Source organism: Borostomias antarcticus (assembly GCF_949987555.1).
Source record: "Borostomias antarcticus genome assembly, chromosome: 3".
Taxonomy (NCBI): domain Eukaryota; kingdom Metazoa; phylum Chordata; class Actinopteri; order Stomiiformes; family Stomiidae; genus Borostomias; species Borostomias antarcticus.
In genome coordinates this window covers 4,418,029-4,440,940 of record NC_140236.1, presented here as the reverse complement: position 1 = coordinate 4,440,940, position 22,912 = coordinate 4,418,029, and the positions used below count along the sequence as shown (strand labels likewise).

General features: G+C 42.7%; 1 protein-coding gene across 1 annotated transcript in view; it reads right to left on the bottom strand.

The window, feature by feature from the left end:
• Positions 1-14,854, bottom strand: part of agrn (agrin) — a 198,317-nt gene extending 183,463 nt beyond the window's left edge. Inside the window, exons 1-2 of the mRNA XM_084461938.1 lie at positions 14,483-14,854; positions 12,892-13,153 (exon numbers count right to left, since the gene is read on the bottom strand). Coding sequence (XP_084318064.1) covers positions 12,892-13,153; positions 14,483-14,671 — 451 coding nt within the window. The 5' untranslated portion in view covers positions 14,672-14,854. The remainder of the gene's footprint in view (positions 1-12,891; positions 13,154-14,482) is intronic.
• Between the last annotated feature and the right edge of the window lie 8,058 nt (positions 14,855-22,912).

The following is a 22,912-nucleotide window of genomic DNA, read 5'->3' as shown; positions in this document are numbered from 1 at the left end:
GAGTGATGGACTTCAAAATTCCTGCAAGGTCAAAGCGTATGAAAGTTTTGTCTCACTTGGGCCTACATTCACGTGGTGGTTTTACAGTGATAGCACCTATGGCTGATTTGTTATGATTTTTTAAAGTTTTAAACTTTAGCCTGTTGCTGTAGCGCCACCTTCAGGTTTATTGACCTACAATGCAGGTTGAGGACTTTGGGTATAGTACTGGAGCTATGTGCAAATTTTGGTGATTTTTTGTCCACGGGAAGTTAGACTTCAGTGGAAGATGGAGAATAATAATAATAATCAGAATTCCTGCAAGGTCAGAGTGTATGAAAGTTTTGTCTCACTTGGGACTACATTCGCGTGGTGGTTTTACAGTGATAGCACCTATGGCTGATTTGTTATGATTTTTTAAAGTTTTAAACTTTAGACTGTTGCTGTAGCGCCACCTTCAGCTTTATTGACCTACAATGCAGGTTGAGGACTTTGGGTATAGTACTGGAGCTATGTGCACATTTTGGTGATTTTTTGACCACAGGAAGTTAGACTTCAGTGGAAGATGGAGAATAATAATAATAAGTAAAACATTTTGATGCATTGTAAGCTCAATTTTGATAATTCAATAATCTGGTCAATGAGTTTGTGAATGACAGTTTGAAGATCCAGTGTAGCAACTTTAGTGTTAATTGATTGAAAAATGTGGGTTACAGGTTTTGTTAGCTTTTTTTTCATAATTGAACATTAATTTCAGCAGCTGTGTACTCAGTCAGTTGCCAATCAATCGATTTAGTCATTGTAATCCTCGGCGGGGGTGGGGTAGGGTTGCCAACAGCGATGTCTCAGATTCGTGGAGCTTGCGTTGGATTGTGGGTAACGTAGTTTTCTCTGTATGAAGTGTTGGTTTCAGAGGACAGAATTAAACATATTTTAAAAAATTCAATTTTTGAGATAGAATTCTGAAAAAAATCATACTACATCTTGAATATGTGGCCAATGTTGTCACTTTTTATGAGGATGATCAGACATTGATTTGGCGAGAATTAATAGGAACTGTATACAGAACTGTTAACAGTAAAACTTTTTGAAGTGCTGTAGGCTCTATTTTTCATATTTCAAAAATCTGTGAGGATCGTTTGGTAAGGACAGTCTGAAGATACAGTAGATCGATTTTGGTGTCAATTGAACAAAAAATGTGGGAGGAGATAGGTTTGATAGGTTTTACAGTTTATGAAGAAATCAGAGTGATGGACTTCAAAATTCCTGCAAGGTCAAAGCGCATGAAAGTTTTGTCTCACTTGGGACTACATTCACGTGGTGGTTTTACAGTGATAGCACCTATGGCTGATTTGTTATGATTTTTTTAAAGTTTTAAACTTTAGACTGTTGCTGTAGCGCCACCTTCAGGTTTATTGACCTACAATGCAGGTTGAGGACTTTGGGTATAGGACTGGAGCTTTGTGCAAATTTTGGTGATTTTTTGTCCACGGGAAGTTAGACTTCAGTGGAAGATGGAGAATAATAATAATTATAATAATAATAATAATAATAATATAGGCAAATACAATAGGGTTCCGGCAGCTACGCTGCCTGGCCCCTAATAAGCGAGAGAATAGGACAACAAGAAAGTTGACATTCCAATGTTCATTTTGTACATTCGTATCGTAAAACATTTGTAAAACATTTTGATGCGTTGTAAGCTCGATTTTGATAATTCAACAATGGTCAATGAGTTTGTGAATTACAGTCTGAAGATCCAGTGTAGCAAGTTTGGTGTTAATTGATTGAAAAATGTTGGATGAGATATGTTTATTAATTTTTACAGGTTTTGTTTGCTTTTCTTCATAATTGAACATTAACTTCAGCAGCTGTGTACTCAGTCAGTTGCCAATCAATCGATTTAGTCATTGTAATCCTCGGCGGGGGTTGGGTAGGGTTGCCAACAGCGATGTCTCCGATTCGTGGAGCTTGTGTTGGATTATGGGTAACGTAGTTTTCTCTGTATGAAGTGTTGGTTTCAGAGGACAGAATTAAACATTTTAAAAAATTCAATTTTTGAGATAAAATTCTAAAAAAAAATCATACTACATCTTGGATATGTGGCTAATGTTGTCACTTTTTATGAGGATGATCAGTCATTGATTTGGCGAGAATAAATAGGAACTATATACAGAACTGTTAACAGTAAAACTTTTTGATGTGCTGTGGGCTCAATTTTTCATATTTCAAAAATCTGTGAGGATCGTTTGGTAAGGACAGTCTGAAGATACAGTAGATCAATTTTGGTGTCAATTGAACTAAAAATGTGGGAGGAGATAGGTTTTACAGTTTATGAAGAAATCAGAGTGATGGACTTCAAAATTCCTGCAAGGTCAAAGCGTATGAAAGTTTTGTCTCACTTGGGCCTACATTCACGTGGTGGTTTTACAGTGATAGCACCTATGGCTGATTTGTTATGATTTTTTTAAGTTTTAAACTTTAGACTGTTGCTGTAGCGCCACCTTCAGGTTTATTGACCTACAATGCAGGTTGAGGACTTTGGGTATACTACTGGAGCTATGTGCAAATCTTGGTGATTTTTTGTCCACGGGAAGTTAGACTTCAGTGGAAGATGGAGAATAATAATAATAATCAAAATTCCTGCAAGGTCAGAGTGTATGAAAGTTTTGTCTCACTTGGGACAACATTCACGTGGTGGTTTTACAGTGATGGCACCTATGGCTGATTTGTTATGATTTTTTAAAGTTTTAAACTTTAGACTGTTGCTGTAGCGCCACCTTCAGCTTTATTGACCTACAATGCAGGTTGAGGACTTTGGGTTTAGTACTGGAGCTATGTGCACATTTTTGTGATTTTTTGTCCACAGGAAGTTAGACTTCAGTGGAAGATGGAGAATAATAATAATAAGTAAAACATTTTAATGCATTGTAAGCTCAATTTTGATAATTCAATAATCTGGCCAATGAGTTTGTGAATGACAGTTTGAAGATCCAGTGTAGCAACTTTAGTATTAATTGATTGAAAAATGTGGGTTACAGGTTTTGTTAGCTTTTTTTTTTCATAATTGAACATTAACTTCAGCAGCTGTGTACTCAGTCAGTTGCCAATCAATCAATTTAGTCATTGTGATCCTCGGCGGGGGTTGGGTAGGGTTGCCAACAGCGATGTCTCAGATTCGTGGAGCTTGCGTTGGATTGTGGGTAATGTAGTTTTCTCTGTATGAAGTGTTGGTTTCAGAGGACAGAATTAAACATATTTGTAAAAATTCAATTTTTGAGATAAAATTCTGAAAAAAATCATACTACATCTTGGATATGTGGCCAATGTTGTCACTCTTTATGAGGATGATCAGACATTGATTTGGCGAGAATTAATAGGAACTATACAGAACTGTTAACAGTAAAACTTTTTGAAGTGCTGTGGGCTCTATTTTTCATATTTCAAAAATCTGTGAGGATCGTTTGGTAAGGACAGTCTGAAGATACAGTAGATCAATTTTGGTGTCAATTGAACAAATAATGTGGGAGGAGATAGGTTTGATAGGTTTTACAGTTTATGAAGAAATCAGAGTGATGGACTTCAAAATTCCTGCAAGGTCAAAGTGTATGAAAGTTTTGTCTCACTTGGGACTACATTCACGTGGTGGTTTTACAGTGATAGCACCTATGGCTGATTTGTTCTGATTTTTTAAAGTTTTAAACTTTAGACGGTTGCTGTAGCGCCACCTTCAGGTTTAATGACCTACAATGCAGGTTGAGGACTTTGGGTATAGTACTGGAGCTATGTGCAAATTTTGGTGATTTTTTGTCGACGGGAAGTTAGACTTCAGTGGAAGATGGAGAATAATAATAATAATTAAAGCTGCTTCGCAGCGATGAGGCGGGGCCAGGCAATTTCCGACAAGTTTAGGAGCAATAAGCGAGCGAATAGGAGGACATCAAGAAAGTTGACATTCCAATGTTAATTTTGTACATTCGTATCGTATCGTAAAACATTTGTAAAACATTTTGATGCATTGTAAGCTCGATTTTGATAATTCAACAATCTGGTCAATGAGTTTGTGAATTACAGTCTGAACATCCAGTGGAGCAAGTTGTGTGGTGTTAATTGATTGAAAAATGTGGGATGAGATATGTTTATTCATTTTTACAGGTTTTGTTTGCTTTTCTTCATAATTGAACATTAACTTCAGCAGCTGTGTACTCAGTCAGTTGCCAATCAATCGATTTAGTCATTGTAATCCTCGGCGGGGGCTGGGTAGGGTTGCCAACAGCGATGTCTCCGGAGCTTGCGTTGGATTGTGGGTAATGTCGTTTTCTCTGTATGTAGTGTTGGTTTCAGAGGACAGAATTAAACATATTTTTAAAAATTCAATTTTTGAGATAAAATTCTGAAATAAATCACACTACATCTTCGATATGTGGTCAATGTTGTCACTTTTTATGAGGATGATCAGACATTGATTTGGCGAGAATTAATAGGAACTGTATACAGAACTGTTTACAGTAAAACCTTTTGATGTGCTGTGGGCTCAATTTTTCATATTTCAATAATCTGTGAGGATCGTTTGGTACGGACCGTCTGAAGATACAGTATATCAATTTTGGTGTCAATTGAACAAAAAATGTGGGAGGAGATAGGTTTGATAGGTTTTACAGTTTATGAAGAAATCAGAGTGATGGACTTCAAAATTCCTGCAAGGTCAAAGCATATGAAAGTTTTGTCTCACTTGGGACTACATTCACGTGGTGGTTTTACAGTGATAGCACCTATGGCTGATTTGTTATGATTTTTTTAAAGTTTTAAACTTTAGACTGTTGCTGTAGCGCCACCTTCAGGTTTATTGACCTACAATGCAGGTTGAGGACTTTGGGTATAGTACTGGAGCTTTGTGCAAATTTTGGTGATTTTTTGTCCACGGGAAGTTAGACTTCAGTGGAAGATGGAGAATAATAATAATAAGTAAAACATTTTGATGCATTGTAAGATCAATTTTGATAATTCAATAATCTGGTCAATGAGTTTGTGAATGACAGTTTGAAGATCCAGTGTAGCAACTTTAGTGTTAATTGATTGAAAAATGTGGGTTACAGGTTTTGTTAGCTTTTTTTTCATAATTGAACATTAACTTCAGCAGCTGTGTACTCAGTCAGTTGCCAATCAATCGATTTAGTCATTGTAATCCTCGGCGGGGGTGGGGTAGGGTTGCCAACAGCGATGTCTCAGATTCGTGGAGCTTGCGTTGGATTGTGGGTAACGTAGTTTTCTCTGTATGAAGTGTTGGTTTCAGAGGACAGAATTAAACATATTTTAAAAAATTCAATTTTTGAGATAAAATTCTGAAAGAAATCATACTACATCTTGGATATGTGGCCAATGTTGTCACTTTTTATGAGGATGATCAGACATTGATTTGGCGAGAATTAATAGGAACTGTATACAAAACTGTTAACAGTGAAACTTTTTGATGTGCTGTGGGCTCAATTTTTCATATTTCAAAAATCTGTGAAGATCCTTTGGTAAGGACAGTCTGTAGATACAGTATATTAATTTTGGTGTCAATTGAACAAAAAATGTGGGAGGAGATATGTTTGATAGGTTTTACAGTTTATGAATAAATCAGAGTGATGGACTTCAAAATTCCTGCAAGGTCAAAGTGTATGAAAGTTTTGTCTCACTTGGGACTACATTCACGTGGTGGTTTTACAGTGATAGCACCTATGGCTGATTTGTTATGATTTTTTTAAGTTTTAAACTTTAGACTGTTGCTGTAGCGCCACCTTCAGGTTTATTGACCTACAATGCAGGTTGAGGACTTTGGATATAGTACTGGAGCTATGTGCACATTTTGGTGATTTTTTGTCCATGGGAAGTTAGACTTCAGTGGAAGATGGAGAATAATAATAATCATAATAATAATAATAATAATAATATAGGCAAATACAATAGGGTTCCGGCAGCTACGCTGCCTGGCCCCTAATTAAAGCTGCTTCGCAGCGATGAGGCGGGGCCAGGCAATTTCCGACAAGTTTAGGAGCAATAAGCGAGAGAATAGGAGGACAACAAGAAAGTTGACATTCCAATGTTAATTTTGTACATTCATATCGTATCGTAAAAACATTTGTAAAACATTTTGATGCATTGTAAGCTCGATTTTGATAATTCAACAATCTGGTCAATGAGTTTGTGAATTACAGTCTGAACATCCAGTGGAGCAAGTTGTGTGGTGTTAATTGATTGAAAAATGTGGGATGAGATATGTTTATTAATTTTTACAGGTTTTGTCTGTTTTTCTTCATAATTGAACATTAACTTCAGCAGCTGTGTACTCAGTCAGTTGCCAATCAATCGATTTAGTCATTGTAATCCTCGGCGGGGGCTGGCTAGGGTTGCCAACAGCGATGTCTTCGGAGCTTGCGTTGGATTGTGGGTAATGTAGTTTTCTCTGTATGTAGTGTTGGTTTCAGAGGACAGAATTAAACATATTTTTAAAAATTCAATTTTTGAGATAAAATTCTGAAAAAATCATACTACATCTTGGATATGTGGCCAATGTTGTCACTTTTTATGAGGATGATCAGACATTGATTTGGCGAGAATTAATAGGAACTGTATACAGAACTGTTAACAGTAAAACTTTTTGAAGTGCTGTGGGCTCTATTTTTCATATTTCAAAAATCTGTGAGGATCGTTTGGTAAGGACAGTCTGAAGATACAGTAGATCAATTTTGGTGTCAATTGAACAAAAAATGTGGGAGGAGATAGGTTTGATAGGTTTTACAGTTTATGAAGAAATCAGAGTGATGGACTTCAAAATTCCTGCAAGGTCAAAGCGTATGAAAGTTTTGTCTCCCTTGGGACTACATTCACGTGGTGGATTTACAGTGATAGCACCTATGGCTGATTTGTTATGATTTTTTTTAAAGTTTTAAACTTTAGACTGTTGCTGTAGCGCCACCTTCAGGTTTATTGACCTACAATGCAGGTTGAGGACTTTGGGTATAGTACTGGAGCTTTGTGCAAATTTTGGTGATTTTTTGTCCACGGGAAGTTAGACTTCAGTGGAAGATGGAGAATAATAATAATAAGTAAAACATTTTCATGCATTGTAAGCTCAATTTTGATAATTCAATAATCTGGTCAATGAGTTTGTGAATGACAGTTTGAAGATCCAGTGTAGCAACTTTAGTGTTAATTGATTGAAAAATGTGGGTTACAGGTTTTGTTAGCTTTTTTTTCATAATTGAACATTAACTTCAGCCGCTGTGTACTCAGTCAGTTGCCAATCAATCGATTTAGTCATTGTAATCCTCGGCGGGGGTTGGGTAGTGTTGCCAACAGCGATGTCTCCGATTCGTTGAGCTTGCGTTGGATTGTGGGTAACGTAGTTTTCTCTGTATGAAGTGTTGGTTTCAGAGGACAGAATTAAACATATTTTTAAAAATTCAATTTTTGAGATAAAATTCTGAAAAAAATCATACTACATCTTGGATATGTGGCCAATGTTGTCACTTTTTATGAGGATGATCAGACATTGATTTGGCGAGAATTAATAGGAACTGTATACAAAACTGTTAACAGTGAAACCTTTTGATGTGCTGTGGGCTCAATTTTTCATATTTCAAAAATCTGTGAGGATCCTTTGGTAAGGACAGTCTGTAGATACAGTATATTAATTTTGGTGTCAATTGAACAAAAAATGTGGGAGGAGATATGTTTGATAGGTTTTACAGTTTATGAAGAAATCAGAGTGATGGACTTCAAAATTCCTGCAAGGTCAAAGTGTATGAAGGTTTTGTCTCACTTGGGACTACATTCACGTGGTGGTTTTACAGTGATAGCACCTATGGCTGATTTGTTATGATTTTTTTAAGTTTTAAACTTTAGACTGTTGCTGTAGCGCCACCTTCAGGTTTATTGACCTACAATGCAGGTTGAGGACTTTGGATATAGTACTGGAGCTATGTGCAAATTTTGGTGATTTTTTGTCCATGGGAAGTTAGACTTCAGTGGAAGGAGAATAATAATAATAATAATAATAATAATATAGGCAAATACAATAGGGTTCCGGCAGCTACGCTGCCTGGCCCCTAATAATAATAATAATATAGGCAAATACAATAGGGTTCCGGCAGCTACGCTGCCTGGCCCCTAATAAAGCCTGCACTCTGTCATTTAAAAGCAGTGTTTTTTAACCCTGTTAAAAGCGGATTCAGCTGCCATCCGATCAAACGTTATACGTTATATTATATACGTTAAGATAAGATGAGGTGGAAATCGCAGCCTCTCGTAGTGAGAACAGAACAAAACAGAAGTTGTTCATTCCGTCTTCCCTTCTCTATCAGTCCGTCATTACCTCCTAGAATCTGAGGATGGAGAGAAGGCGAGAGGGAGGGAGGGAGGGAGGGAGGGAGGGATGAGGGGTCAGGTAGGGGCTTGTGCAGGATGGGAATTCCAAAGCATTCCGTGGCTCCTCCTTGCACAAACAGTGGGGGGAAAAAAAGCAGAACGTGTTCCGGGGTCCGAGGCTCGCTGGAGGAGCGCTGAGGTGGGTGGAGGTGGGAGGGGGGGGGGGCTGCTCAAACAGTCATCCCACATCCCACCCACCCCGAGGGGCATTCCACAGGACCGTCTGTTCGCCCGTCATTAGGCAGGACCACCTGCTGGCGAATCAGGACCCCCATCGCACTCTCGGCTTAGCCAGCTGACCCCATACTGCTCACTGACAGCCCTTACGTGGTGACACACACACCGTAGAGAGAGATCTACAGCCCTTAAGTGGTGACACACACACACCGTAGAGAGAGATCTACAGCCCTTACGTGGTGACACACACACACCGTAGAGAGAGATCTACAGCCCTTATGTGGTTACACACACACCGTAGAGAGAGATCTACAGTACGGTCGCTGTGCACGGACCATAAAAGCAAATATGCTACGATACCACTTGACTGCAGGCAGCAACTACAGAACCTCAGATACTCAACTTAGTCTGGGTGAGCACTTTTAGTATGAATGGACTAAGAAATTATATTCACGCTGACTGACAGACAGGTGATACACTTTAATACACTTTCACTGGACTATAAAAAGAGAGGAGAGGAGAGGAGAGGAGAGGAGAGGAGAGGAGAGGAGAGGAGAGGAGAGGAGAGGAGAGGAGAGGAGAGGAGAGGAGAGAGGAGAATGGAGGAGAGGAGAGGAGAGGAGAGGAGAGAGTTGAGGAGAATGGAATAGAGGAGAGGAGAGAGGAGAAGGGAGGAGAGGAGAGAAGAGAGGAGAATGAAGGAGAGGAGAGGAGAGAGGAGGAGAGGGGAGAACGGGAGAACGAGAATGGTGTAGAGGAGAAGAGAAGAGAGGAGAGGAGAGGAGAATGGAGTAGAGGAGAGGAGAAGAGAGGAGAAGGGAGGAGAGGAGAGAAGAGAGGAGAATGGAGTAGAGAGGAGAGAGGAGAAGGGAGGAGAGGAGAGAAGAGAGGAGAATGAAGCAGAGGAGAGGAGAGAGGAGGAGAGGGGAGAAGGGGAGAGGAGAATGGTGTAGAGGAGAAGAGAGGAGAGGAGAAGGGAGGAGAGGAGAAAAGACAAAGACAGGGGGAAGAAGCCTCGTCTTCCATTGCAGTCTTTGGACAGACGGCCCTGAAGGGACGATCTTACTGGCATCAAGTGGAGGTGAAACAGAAGCAGGTGACCAGGACAGATAACCCCCCCCCCGTACTCCCAATACCTCTACATAAAGTGGGCTTCCTCTCCCTCTACCCCTCCCCCCCTCCCCCCCTCTCTCTCTCTCTGTCTCCCCCACTCTCTCTTCCACTCTTTCATTCCTTCATTTGCACAAGCAGAGAGGAAGGGGAAATGATAACAGGCCATTTTCACTTTCCCTTTTTCTTGGAAAAAAAACAAAAACAACAAAGCCTTGTAGGCATTCATTTAAAGTCTCGAATCCTTCCATTCTTTTCCGGGGGCTGTGCCTTGGCGGCGCTCTGAGGCATTGCAAATGGCTCTGCTTGATTTTTGTCACATTATCTGACAGCTCGGTGCGCGCCACAATTGAATATGATAACAATGAACATTTCCTCGCGGAGCAAACAAAGGAGGAGGGAAATTCAGCGCTGCCGTTTTTCTCTTATCGGCCTCCACGAGCTGTGATTCGACAATGGGGGGGGGGGGGGGGAGAAGGATGGGGGGGGGGCGTCTGTCTCGGTCTGAGAGATGCGTTTTGCCGTTTCCGTTTCATTATTTGGTCTCTGAATGCCTTTGTGGGCCCCCGGTAAACAGAGACGGCTCCTACCAAAAGGTAGGACGTACGTCGGCTCTTTCCTGCAGTGACAAATATCGCTCGGTGCTCTGAGAGTGCCGGGCAGTGGCAGTGCTTACTGAGATCTTGTAAACACTCCTTTGGGGGAAGGAGCTCTTAGCAAGATGAAAGCTTGTAGTCCAGTGTGCGGCTTGGGGCGGCCCAAGTGCTGCCGCTAGTACCCCGGAGTGCAGCGGGAGCGAGGGAGAGAGAGAGAGAGAGAGAGAGAGGGGGAGAGACATGACGCCCGAAGACATCCCCCTCCGCGCGCCGGAGAGCTCTGGGCCGCTCTCTCCCAGCGGGAAGATGCCAAACAAAACATGCCCGGCATTCCAGGTCCACACACACCTGTACAAAGAATTTATTCTCTGTCTACATCGCCCTCTCTTCTCTCTGCCCTCCATTTCCACATCACTCATCCTCCTCGCCCCCTCCTCCGGCTCGCTCTCGAAAGTCGCCGTTGCGAGAGCGAGTTACACAAAGGCTTTTTTCTTCCTCGCCTTGACGCCGTGCCTCCCCACCTAGCTCTCTAGCTCTGCCAGGCATTCCTGCGTCTCTCCCAGCTATTGAAAATGTCAAGAGCAGGGAGAAAGGAGAGGAGGGTACGAGGAGCAGGGCGGCAGGTAGGGTCTTGTCTGACTGTGCTAACATCCAGAGACTCCTGGGTGGCGGTTGGCTGCACACACAGGATGAGATCCGACTTGACTTTCTTAATTAAAACTTTGCGCTGGAGCGAGCCACTGAGCTCATTCTTCACGGGATAGAGGAATGCAATCTAATGATTTCGGTCGATTTGATCAGCGAAAAAGACAAATGCGGATTTTATCTGACCTGAAGTTCATCCATAAGTTGTGTCTGACCTGCAGTTTCGCCATTGTTCTGGATGAGGTTTTCAACCGCTGTTACCTACGGTACTCACGGCCATCCAACCCAGTAGGACTAGGCCCAGGCATGAAAGAAGCATAGACCTACTAGTATAAGCAAGAAAGTACTATAGAATACGTCACTGTACAAGTGTCAAACAATTGAAAAGATGTATGATGAGAACTGCCAAGACCCTCTTCAAACAAGACACGTACGAGAAAAAGGACACATTGTAGAATGTAGTTGCTAGGGCCAAGACGCTCCCCTGAGCACAACAAGGGAGGATAAAAAAAATAGAGAAAAAGAATGAGAAGAAAAGAAAAGAAACTAGAAAAGAATGTTGTTTTCCATGACACAATAAAGGACTCTTATTCTAAATCAAAAGCACCGTGGATTATCTTCAGACTGCCAACTGTGGACAGTTACTGTTGTTTTTTAGTCTTATTTTTCTTCAAGAAAAAAAAAAACGTCGGTTGGCCATTCATAGCTTTAAAAGTTAGCAGTGTTTCGTGCCTGGACAGATAAGCAAAGGAATTTTTAAGCGTGCTCCAAATTCTACTTAATAGTGCAAACAAGCTCTAGCCATTACTGTCACCTGCCCCCTGGGTGGAGAAGAGCACGACGCAGATACTGGTTAGCTCTGATTAGCCCAGAGTGTCTTCTACAGGCTCAAAAACATCTCCCCTCTGGTATTGGGGGCCGGCATAAGTGGTTTGGATGTCTGCCAGCATTGTCAAGCACCAGCAGAAGCCGAACAGCAACAAGCTCTGGTTGCTGGTATTGAGGGCAGAGTCAGGCACAGTCGAGGCAGATGTTAGGACTTATTAGTCATGGCTACATGGATCCTCTTATAGAGCCTGACAAATGGGTTCTTCTTGACAAAAAGAAGAACCAAAAGATCCAAATAGATTTAATTAACTCTAGTTGCAAAAAAGTTGTTGATCTGCAGCTGGCTAAAATTAATTACTTGTCTCACACCCCATTTATTCATTCATTCTCCATGTCCGCTGTCTCCTGCTCCACAAACTCTGAAGCCATCTCTTTACGGCACTTCACGGACCAAAATAGCCACCAAAATAGTGAGAACGTGTTTCTGTACAAGTTTGTGAGAAACTGTCCCCTTGTAAATACCTTGGTGTTCCAGGACATTTAAGGAGCTTCCCTCTGACTTCATAAAATGTCCCACTGACTGGGTCAAAGATCAGGGGTCAAACCTTAGTAAGGTCAGTCACTGTCGCTCAAGGTGTTGATCAAAGGAGACACACCCTCCTCAAGTTCTAGCCAGCCTGGGAAAAAACCCAAAGCTTCACCATGGCAACTGAGTTGCTAAAATGACTCATGTGTCCCCATTTCTCTGAATGCTGGGAAAACATGCAAATCCAAACAGCTTTAGGGTTCACAAGGGTTCATAAATGTGTCACTCAGTTACAAGTATGTATGTCACAGTTATGCCACAATGATTAACCCTTTATAAAGCATGACATACAATAGATGCTTCATGACACATTTATGTTATGTTTATAGAGGCTTTATGAAGGCTTAATGAAGCCTTTATACGCTTCACTTCATCTATTAGTAGGATCAACAGGGCTAACATCATGAGAAATATGAATATTCAATGTTCTCTCAGAATAGCGTGTCTTCAAGTTCAGCGGTCAACACGCATTCGCTCTCACTGCCAGACAAGGCGCCTAGCTGAGAGAGTGTTGCCAGTCCTGTTCAGCATGATCAAGACAACAAAATGGCGTCTCACCTTCCACACAGTGCTCCACGTCCTCCAGGTTGCGCAGGGTAATCCTCATCAGGCTGGAGTTGAGCATCAGCTCGTTCTTGTGCGCCGGCCACATGTACTCCGGGGCCAGGTTGACAAAGAAAATGCGCGTGTCGCCAGTGGCGACCCGGTTGTCACAGATGACCGGGTCCCCAAAGCCGCCGATCATCACCTTGTTGCCGCCGTCCAGAAGGATGTCTCTGTTGACCATGGTCTTGCCCTTCAGGTACCGCCATACTCTCACCTGTGCCGAGGTCAGGGAGACAAGACAACATGGTTTAGGTCTTCATGAAGGCTTCTCTGGAGAGATAGTCTTCCGTTAAATAGGCGATGATGAGAGATCTCTGCATAATGCACATTTCACAACAGTCCACAGCCACAGTGGGGCATTTTTCATGCTTATTCGCTGCGGCTTTATTCTGCAAAATACTGGACTTTTTATTAGTTTATGCCGGTTGAATAACAACATCCTGTCATGGCCAACTATGTGCTTAACCTTAGTTAAAAGCATCAGAGAGGAGAGGCATCATGGGACAGGTTTCGCTTTTTAGGCCACTTTGTGCACTCGTTCATGTCATTTTGGCAGTGGGTTGTTTCCGTTCCCAGAATGGGAGGCTTGCGCGTGCCTGTAATCTGCTCCCTCTCCATCTCGTACCGTGGGACAGACAGAGGCCCGGCTGAACGCAGCCTCTTACCGGGAAGAGCTGACGGACACCGCCTTAAAAACGTACAAGATTTCAGTGGTGTGTGCCACAAGTGTCTAAAGCAATCCAAAGTTTTTCACTATGAATGGCCAAGGATTTCTGAATATTTCATAATAACACAGGATCATTTTTGTGGAAGAGGAGGGTGCATTCATAGAGAGTGGTAGCTGTAAAAAGCTTCCCACTTATCCAATGTTTTTTTCACACCAATGAGGCCGTTTTAGAGTGCTGAAGCCATGGCTTATAATCTGCACTGCAGCAGTAACATTTTGATGGAATTACACCTATGGTTTGCAGTGTCCTGCATAGGCCTACTGCTTTGAATTCACATAGGCTATTGCACTGTCTCACAGCATAAAGCTGTCTGGGATGATTACATGAGTAGACCAACCCTGCAGCCATGTAATTGGCGACTGGGTGGTTATAGGCCTACACTCCAAGGAAACCGTTGGATAAATAGACAAGACAGTTTATCAAGAAACAAACGAAATCACGAAACAAGTTGCTGCAAACATTTTCAAAGGAAGGCCAAGTTGATATAGCCCAAATTTAGCCTAATTTGAGACACCTTTTCAATTTGAGCAGCACCTGATTCTCTGAATCACAGCTGGCACGTTACCAAATATTTATAGTTGGAAGAAAAGCCAGTTGTCATTAGCCTAACTGTGTTATAATAACTTATTATTATGAACAAGTTTTTGTAAAATGGTAAGCTAACTGATTCGACAGGTGCCACTTTTCAGTTGCAGCCTATCCCACTGCGGAAACAGCATCGTTTGGGTCTAGGCTACTTAATAACGTTTTCATGTTTACCCGTCCAGGACTAGGCAGTCACCCCGTTAGTCACGTCGGGCGGCAGGCAAACTTACCTTGCAAGAGTAAGTATTGTGCACCGGGTCCATGTTCATGATTTCCTCTACGGTACCGGTCAAAACTACGTTCGCCTCCTCTTCCCTTTTCTCCAACTCTTTCTCCGGGCAACTTCCATGACATCGTTGACAGAAAACCGCGACTATGAGCATTGCCCACCCGGGCAAGTGTCTCCGTTGGGAACCCATGGTCACCAACCGGAAAGCAAAAAGTTACGAAAAGACAAAATAGCTTTAGGCTACGTCGCCAGGTATGAACTATGCTATTTGTTTAACAATAACCGTTTAATAATAGCCTTAACCCCTCTCCCAACTTCCCTACAGAACGCGAATCTCTCTCAATTTCAGCCAAATGTCATTCATCTGCTGGACGAGCTGAGCTCCCTCGCTGCGAGTCGGCCGAGAGAAGAAAGGGGTCGGATTCTCTCTCAAGGAATGCGCTCTGCTCGTCTCTCTCCCCCCTCTCTCTCTCTCTCTCCCCCTCTCTCTCTCTCTCACACACACTCGGTCCTTTCAGAATGACGCTCCTGATTTGCATGCAATCTGAATTGCTGATACGGCCAGTGAAGGGACCTGGCTGCCAGGCGGGCTGCTGAGTGGTGCGAAACGCCACCCATTGGAGAGATTGCGACCCCAACGAAACATCCAGTGTCCAGGGAATTTTGAGGCAAGTGCCACTGAAAGTAAGTAGCCTAGCCTACCCTACAAACATCGAAACTTAGGCTATTCTCAGTTTATGATTTTTAAGAGCATGACCTGAATTTTTAAAAGCACAGCTCTTTGCCCAACTATTAAAATAAAAAAGATCTTATTAAAGATCTCCCAAGCTCGAGATCTGTAAATGTTACCATGTGCGTTTTGTTACAGCTCCCATTTAGGAACAGACAGTGCGTAAATTTCCACTCTTCAAAAGCTGTAATTTTAACTGCCCGTGCCGTCACTCTATTCCTGGAAAATAACAGGCCTGGCAATGCGCAGTCAGACAGAGGATATTTGTAGAAATTGTTCATGTTAACTCTTATTTCTTACTCAACGTCTTTGATCCTTGTCATAAATCTGATAAGCTGATCAGCCACACGATCTCAAAATAGAAGCAGGATAATGCCAGATTGACATTGCAGTAAATATGACCTTATGACCATGCTGTGAACATATTTCTAATGATCACTGATCAAGTTTGGTTTGATTCATCCAAATATTGGTTGGATGAGATGATATCTGAAAACTCAAATTAACCTGAATTGAGATTTCTTTCTTTTTTTCTGGGCTGTCTGGTCTGAGTCTATTGGGACATCTTTTTCAGCTGAGAACTTTCCAGAAGCCCATACTGTAGGCTATGTTCACCTCACCACCAATTGTGTAGGACAGCCATCCTCATCCCACAAATATTTCAACACAAAGGCTTCCAAAAGTAAACAGGCTTTAACAAGCAAAGCAGTCGAGTGGAGGAAGACATTTTCATAGGTATTTGTCACTCAAACAGTAATCTATGAAGCAGATGCAATTACAGTTGAAAAAGCTGAGAAGCAAAGATGTGCCCTGTGGCTGTTCGTAAACTGTCTTTGAGAGATTTGAGTTGTTGAAACGTTTCCAATACATCATCTGGAGCTGTTTTTTTTTCATCTTTACACTGCACTCCTCAGTGGTGGTTGGTGAAAGCAAGTTGAACTGGGTTGGCTCAGAGCCATATTGCTGTCTTATGCTCTTTTCTCCAGTAGGCTATCTCTGTAGAGTATTTAACAAAACCAACACCTATTACAACCCTTGTGGTGGCAAGACTGTATCACAAGACTGTATCAAATCTTCCTGTAAAATACTCTCTGGTGATGAACGTACACATGGGAATAGTGTCCATCTGGGAATTTTTTGATCCAAGTTAAACATGGGTCGTTAGAGAGAAAGACATGTAAGGACTCAACTGCTCTTAAATCCATCTAGACATGCAGTACTTTGCACATATGTTTTTGATTTGACACCAGCTGTGCTGATCTATTCATCCTCGTCACCTCAAGACTACACAAAGAAAGGCCCAAAGTTCAAGTATCGACGAGTCATCGCCTTCTTTGTGCCGTGTGTAAGTGAGTCATGTCTGTGATATCCTTCGATGCGTGCCATATGAGTAACGCATCATGCCACCTATATTGTTTATTGTCTTTGTACTGTGTTGCGCTCTCAATGTCCTTCATCCATTGGATGGTTTTTCCTTCAGTCTTCTACTTCTTACCCTCAGAATTACACAAAGAAGACTCACCCCCCCCCCCCCCCCCCCCCCCCACACACACACACACACACACACACATTCCTGTACAGACACAAATCATCAACATCACACATACGTATACACACACACATAGGCTATGCATAAACACACACACATTCCAGTGTTATCAAAAGAGCCTGCTGTAGTTCTTTTGTTTTTCCAGAGGACAAGCTTTATCAGGTATCAGCTTGGGAACATAATACCAGCGCTGGTCTCCTTGGCATCTGTTGACCACAGACTCGGTGTCCAGTATCCAGATAGCAAGCGGATCTGGGCCATATACAGGCCAGATCTGGCCCTTGTGGCTCAGTTCCTAGTATCCTAGCCTGGCTAGCAAACCCCAGAGACATGGCCTCTTTCCACTGTTTAAAATGAAAAAGAGTGGTCTCGCACACTGCTGGGCTCCATGGTTAAAGCATTTATTGTACCTGGTGACTATGTCTGATGACGAGCTTTGCTCGAAACGTCACATGTTTGATTCAGGTACAATAAATGCCTTAAACATGGAGCCCAGCAGTGTGCGAGACCGCTCTTTTTAATTTTGATATCTCTTGTTTTGGCTCGGCACCTGCCCTTTTTGGTTTATGGATGTGCAAGCGTCACTCTGTCTACTCTTTCCACTGTTTCTCAACAGTCACTGAGGACACAACATGGCTGCCCCGATCTGATTATTGATTGATCCCATTCTAACTTGTAAAGTATTGGTTGTATTTTTCAAGGTTATAACATTTTTGTTTACAATGCTGAGATTCCTAGTTTGTAAGTGTGCGCACGTTCGCTTCAGACAGTGATGCACTAGAAATAAGGCAAAATGGCTTACTTACATACAGAAGTGGATTGAACAATTGACAATGAACACTGGTTTCTATCACTTTGAACATGAAGCTGTCCAGTCTACCATACCAGAGGTCCTGTCCCTTTGAACAAGAGGGAACCCAATTCATCATGCCAGGGAAAACAAATGTTAAACAATGAATAGGCCCTATGGGTATGTGAAGGTCATGCATGTGTCATATTGTGTCATATTTAAATGTAGGAACTTTGTGTCGACACACTACAAAAGCAGTGACCTTGAAACGCACACTATTGCAGAAGGTTTTCCCTTTTGTCAAAGTTAGCTTTGCAGACTAAATGTACCATAAAGTGAAACCAAGTGTAGCGGCAGGACAGGTCAATCAGAAGCCAGCACCGTGGCGTTTGCCAATGAGATCCCCTCCCGAGAGAGCCCGCTCTCCCAATACAAACAGTGGAGGTGCAGCAAACAGCCGGTGTTTAGCTGGGCAGGCTGGCTGTCGTCTGCCAGATGTTGTCCTGCTTTGTGATGTCAAGTCTAAACAGGAGAGTGACTCTCACACCTGGTTTTATCCTTCACATTTAGCAGGAATGCGCGCGCCTCTTATTCGCGCGCCCACTTTTTCTTTTCTTCTCCGGTGTGGCGGGGAGGACGATTGGGGGTTATCGACATTACATTCCGGGGGTAGGGAAACAGACGGTGAAGAACGGAGGACCAGTACGTTCATGAGTAGCAATAATGCATCTCTGTGTGTGAGAGAGAGAGGAGACTGTGAGAGACACTTATCTACTGTTTGAGCAGAGGTGCGATGTTTCCTGTAGTCTGTCAACACTGTCAACAAACTGGCAAACAGACGCCATCTGGATGCATTGTGGTGGACGGCGGAGGCACTGCGGTTTTGTGGCGTGTGCCATTCAGATTAATATCCTCTCTCTCTCTCTCTCTCTCTCTCTCTCTCTCTCTCTCTCTCTCTCTCTCTCTTTCCCTCACGCACTCACTCACACAGAGACGTATTATTGCTACTCATGAACATACACTGGGCTCTATTCTTCACCGTATCATGGCTCACCATATTGCTCAGTCATTGTTGCAGTAGATCCTCTGTTGAATGTGTAGGCCCTATTATGTTTCACAGAATGGGGACTTTCATCCATTCACTTGCTACAGATTCTATTCCACCACAATTTCAAAGATTTGGACACTGACAAATATCACATTTAATATAAATCATTTCAGTCTTAATCTCTTTAATTAGGATTACAGGCACCTGCAACACAAAGCTACGAGACGGTTCTGGTCTCCGTCGTGATAGTACAGCTAGATCTAAACGAGTGTTAGAGATAGCGCTGCGCAAAGAGAGATAGGAAACTGACCCTGATGAAAACCAGGTCAGGCCTAAAGGCTATTTCTGCCCCTCGTTTGAAATAGGTACCCTGTTCATCACAGTGGGAAGTTTTACTTGTTGACTATCAATTACTCTCAAGAAATCAGTGGCATTGGCCCATACAGTAGCGGTCATGTTTAGGGCCAAATAGGACGTGAAAAACTGTATGGGATTAATCTAAATAGGACAAAATGGCCTAAAACTATGAGGTCCTGTCACTTACTCAGTACATTTATTTAATATTAACTGGAAAGTAACACTAACTAATAGTGAAAGTAGTGGCATTGCTCTTCGAAGCCTGCGAGCCATTTCCATTCATCGGCCCCGTGTCAGAGTGTCAGCCTCTTAAGCAGAGTGGCCAGGATTTACCGGCCATCTTGTTTTATGGATGGCGTTCATTCCTAGCCTGCTCTCTCTGGCAGACACTGCGCCAAGTCCATTAGGAAATGAGTCTGCAGAAACCGCAGCCATAGACAAATGGCAAATCAAAACCTGGCCGATATATCAGACTAATTTGGTTACCACAATTACATTGGAGGGAGACTTGAAGGTTTCTCTGAAACAAGAGACAGATTTCCTTTAAAGTTGCACAGGCAAACAATAAGACTGATGACTTAACAATATCATTGTCTGAGATGAATGGGGCTAGATGGCGCCTTTTCGGACCATAGACTCATATCCTGTCCTGTCTCTTTCCAGAATCTGCCAGAATCTTTTGATATAAAGGAGCTGTAACATCTATTGAAGTGGGTTCTCATTTCCATAGCCTCTTGTTCCCTCAAATCTCAAATTCTGCATTTACTGTATTAGATAAATTAACATTAGCATTTGATCCATTCATCTGGCCCCAGGAAGGAGCCTAGGTAATCAATAGGAGTCGCGTGTGTGTGTGTGTATGTGCGTGCGTGTGTGCAAGAGAGAGAGAGAGAGAGCAAGAGATAAAGAGAGACCGTGTGTGAGTGTATGTGCGTGCGTGTGTGCAAGAGAGAGAGAGAGATAAAGAGAGACCGTGTGTGAGTGTGCACAGGCGTGTGCATGTGTGGACCCACCGGGACCCCCTTTCCTGAGTCAGAGACTGGAACGACGTGAGCGCTAAGCAACAGGAAGCCCAGACTTCACAGCATCATTAAGGAGGCGCTCCTGCGTCACTGGCCCCCTCGCTCCAAAATGGCCGCCAGGCTGCATTAGCTAATTGCTGAGACCATTGTATCAGTGCACATGCTGCTGACTCAGCTAATTGGCTGGTGATGACTCAGTTATACTAAGGGTTTTCTTATTCTCATTTTATCATCAACCAGCGAATCCAATATTTTGCCAAGGCCTGTTTCAAGGGAAGTAGCCTCACTATATAGAAGATTTGCAACACTGGGTTTCAATCCAGAACCACGTCTACTAGAGGCATGAATAATAAACTGTAAAATATTGCGATTCATTGATACAGTAGGTGTGAGGCCAGGGAAGAGGGGCCACTGAGATGTTGGGAAACGGGCAGGTAGGGGGCGAGAGCCTCCCCCAATACCAGGGAACAGCTGTTCGTATACATAGCTTCACAGGAATATGTGACTCATACCGTATCACTTCATCTACATGTCACAGAACCTATGTGACTCATACTGAAACACTCAATCTACATGTCAGAGTAGAGAACCTATGGAAGATGTTCCCTCATTCCTTCTAGTAGTTGCCAAAAGAGGCAAGAACAACAAGGTGAGGTCACCATAGAGTAAGAACATGTACAATACGAGCTCCATACAGTGTCATTGGCTGGTGTGTTACATTCATTGTGCTACAGTACATTCGGGAAGAACCCTATTCACATGACCATGGATACAGTCCTGCAGACTGGCAAGATGAACATCTGCGTCAACAACATGATGTTAGCATGAGGTTCACCCCCTTGAGTGTTAAGTTGGCCCATGTCTACGGTGACTCAGAGCTGCATGGACTTTTTCCAAAGGACAAGAGCATCCCCCAGCCACAGCAATGGTCTCACCTTTGATAAACTTTGATCAAATCACATTTCCCAAGTTTGGGGGAGTACTGTAGTTCCTGTACTGTAGTTCAAGTAGTCATTTTACTATATTCAGTGGTTTGGTGGCTGTTTAACTACCAAAAATCAACGTAAATGAATGAATGGCTGTCTACCTGGTCTATCCTCGCCATTATATTTCTGCGGACTATGCAACAACAGTCTGAAGCAAACAAAGTCCACTTGATTCGAGATTCTGCCTGATTGCAGATCAAGTCCGCCCACTGACAAGGTAGAGAAAAAACGGGTGAGCTGTGCTTGCACTAGGCCACAGCAAAGGGCGATTCAGTCACACGGCTTCCAATGTTAGCCTATAGCTATCTCTCCTCGTGTCTCATAGGAACTGAACCGTAGCAGAAACATTTCAAAAGCACCAGAACTAAAAAAGAAAACAAGGGAAAGAAAGACCCCCGTTGCAGGAATCAAAGCATGAGTGATGAAAGTACACCAAACATCCTGTCTGTCACTCAGTGGAAGAGGCCAGGCAGGCCTGTCGGAACCTGCGCTCTCTCTCTCTGGGCTACATGGTGCCTGAGTGAATGCATGTTGTTCATACAAGCATTACATAGTGTCCATGTGAGTGGTGAGTGAGTCACAAGCTTCCATCCACACGTTTTATGCGAATTAAGTTATATCGAATTAAAAATGCCTTATGGAAACAGTAAAATCCGATTAAAAATCATGAAAATCGACAAAAAGTTTGTACCGTCGATCTCATCGGATTTTCTCTTGTTCGATAAAAGTCTTTTGTGATAAATGCTTTATCCGATTTAAAGCTCTAGATGGAAACGCACGTTCACCGGCTTTACTCGCATTCATATTTTTAGCGATCCTCACACAATTCGATTGACAAGTGGATGGAAACATGGCTACAGAGAGAGAAGAGAGAGAGAGAGCGGGGGGGGTTGTGTTCACATGCTGACTGTATATCTAGGGTTTTTTGGTGAACTCTGCATCCCTTTCTTCTTGTTCCTCTGGGTCTTACCACTGGAAGCACCTCCCGGAGCGGCAGGTAGGCGAGCAGAGTGTAGATGATGCCTGCGGGGTCTTAATACCTCATCAGTGAAATATGTCTGGCTGGCTGGCCATGGACCTGCTGCTCCTTGTTCACTTAGTGGCTACATATCAATTCTTACCCTCGCCTTCTAATTTCCCACGGAACAACAACCTTGTCCCGTGGGCATTTCCTTTCAGCGTTCCCTTCATCCTTAACGAAGATTTAAAGACATGATACACACGCACACACGCGCGCACACACACACGTATACACACTCGCTCTCTCTCACACACACACACACACACACACACACAATCGCTCTCTCTCACACGCACACACACACACACTCTCTCTCACACACACACACACACAAACACACGTACACACACACACACACACAGTCTCACACAAACACACACATACATGTGTACTAGGGGTGTAACGATACACTAATCTCACGATACGATACACGATATTGGGTTGACGATAACAATACGATACGATACACTAAGGGCAGGTGTGAAGCGTTGCAGTAGCGCTGCTGTTCACACCCTTAGTGCATTTCTCCACATTTCTACTCCACTACACTTTGTGAATTTAGAGCTTAACTGTTGTAATATCATGGATATCACAATATTGTTTTCACCTTGATGATACGTATTGTGACATTTCTGTATCGCGATATATTGTTGCACGATATATTGTTACACCCCTAATGTGTACACATACACACAATACAGTATATATATATATATATATATATATATATATATATATATATAAAACACCAATATCTATATGAGCATGCAGTCATATTGCATGCATGCACACGCAAACACAGACACACAGACACACACACACACACACACACACACACACACACACACACACACACACACTAGCTAAAGACCCTCATGTCTGAATCCATTCCCAACTGAGGAGCTGAAGTGGTGGAGGGGGACCACTG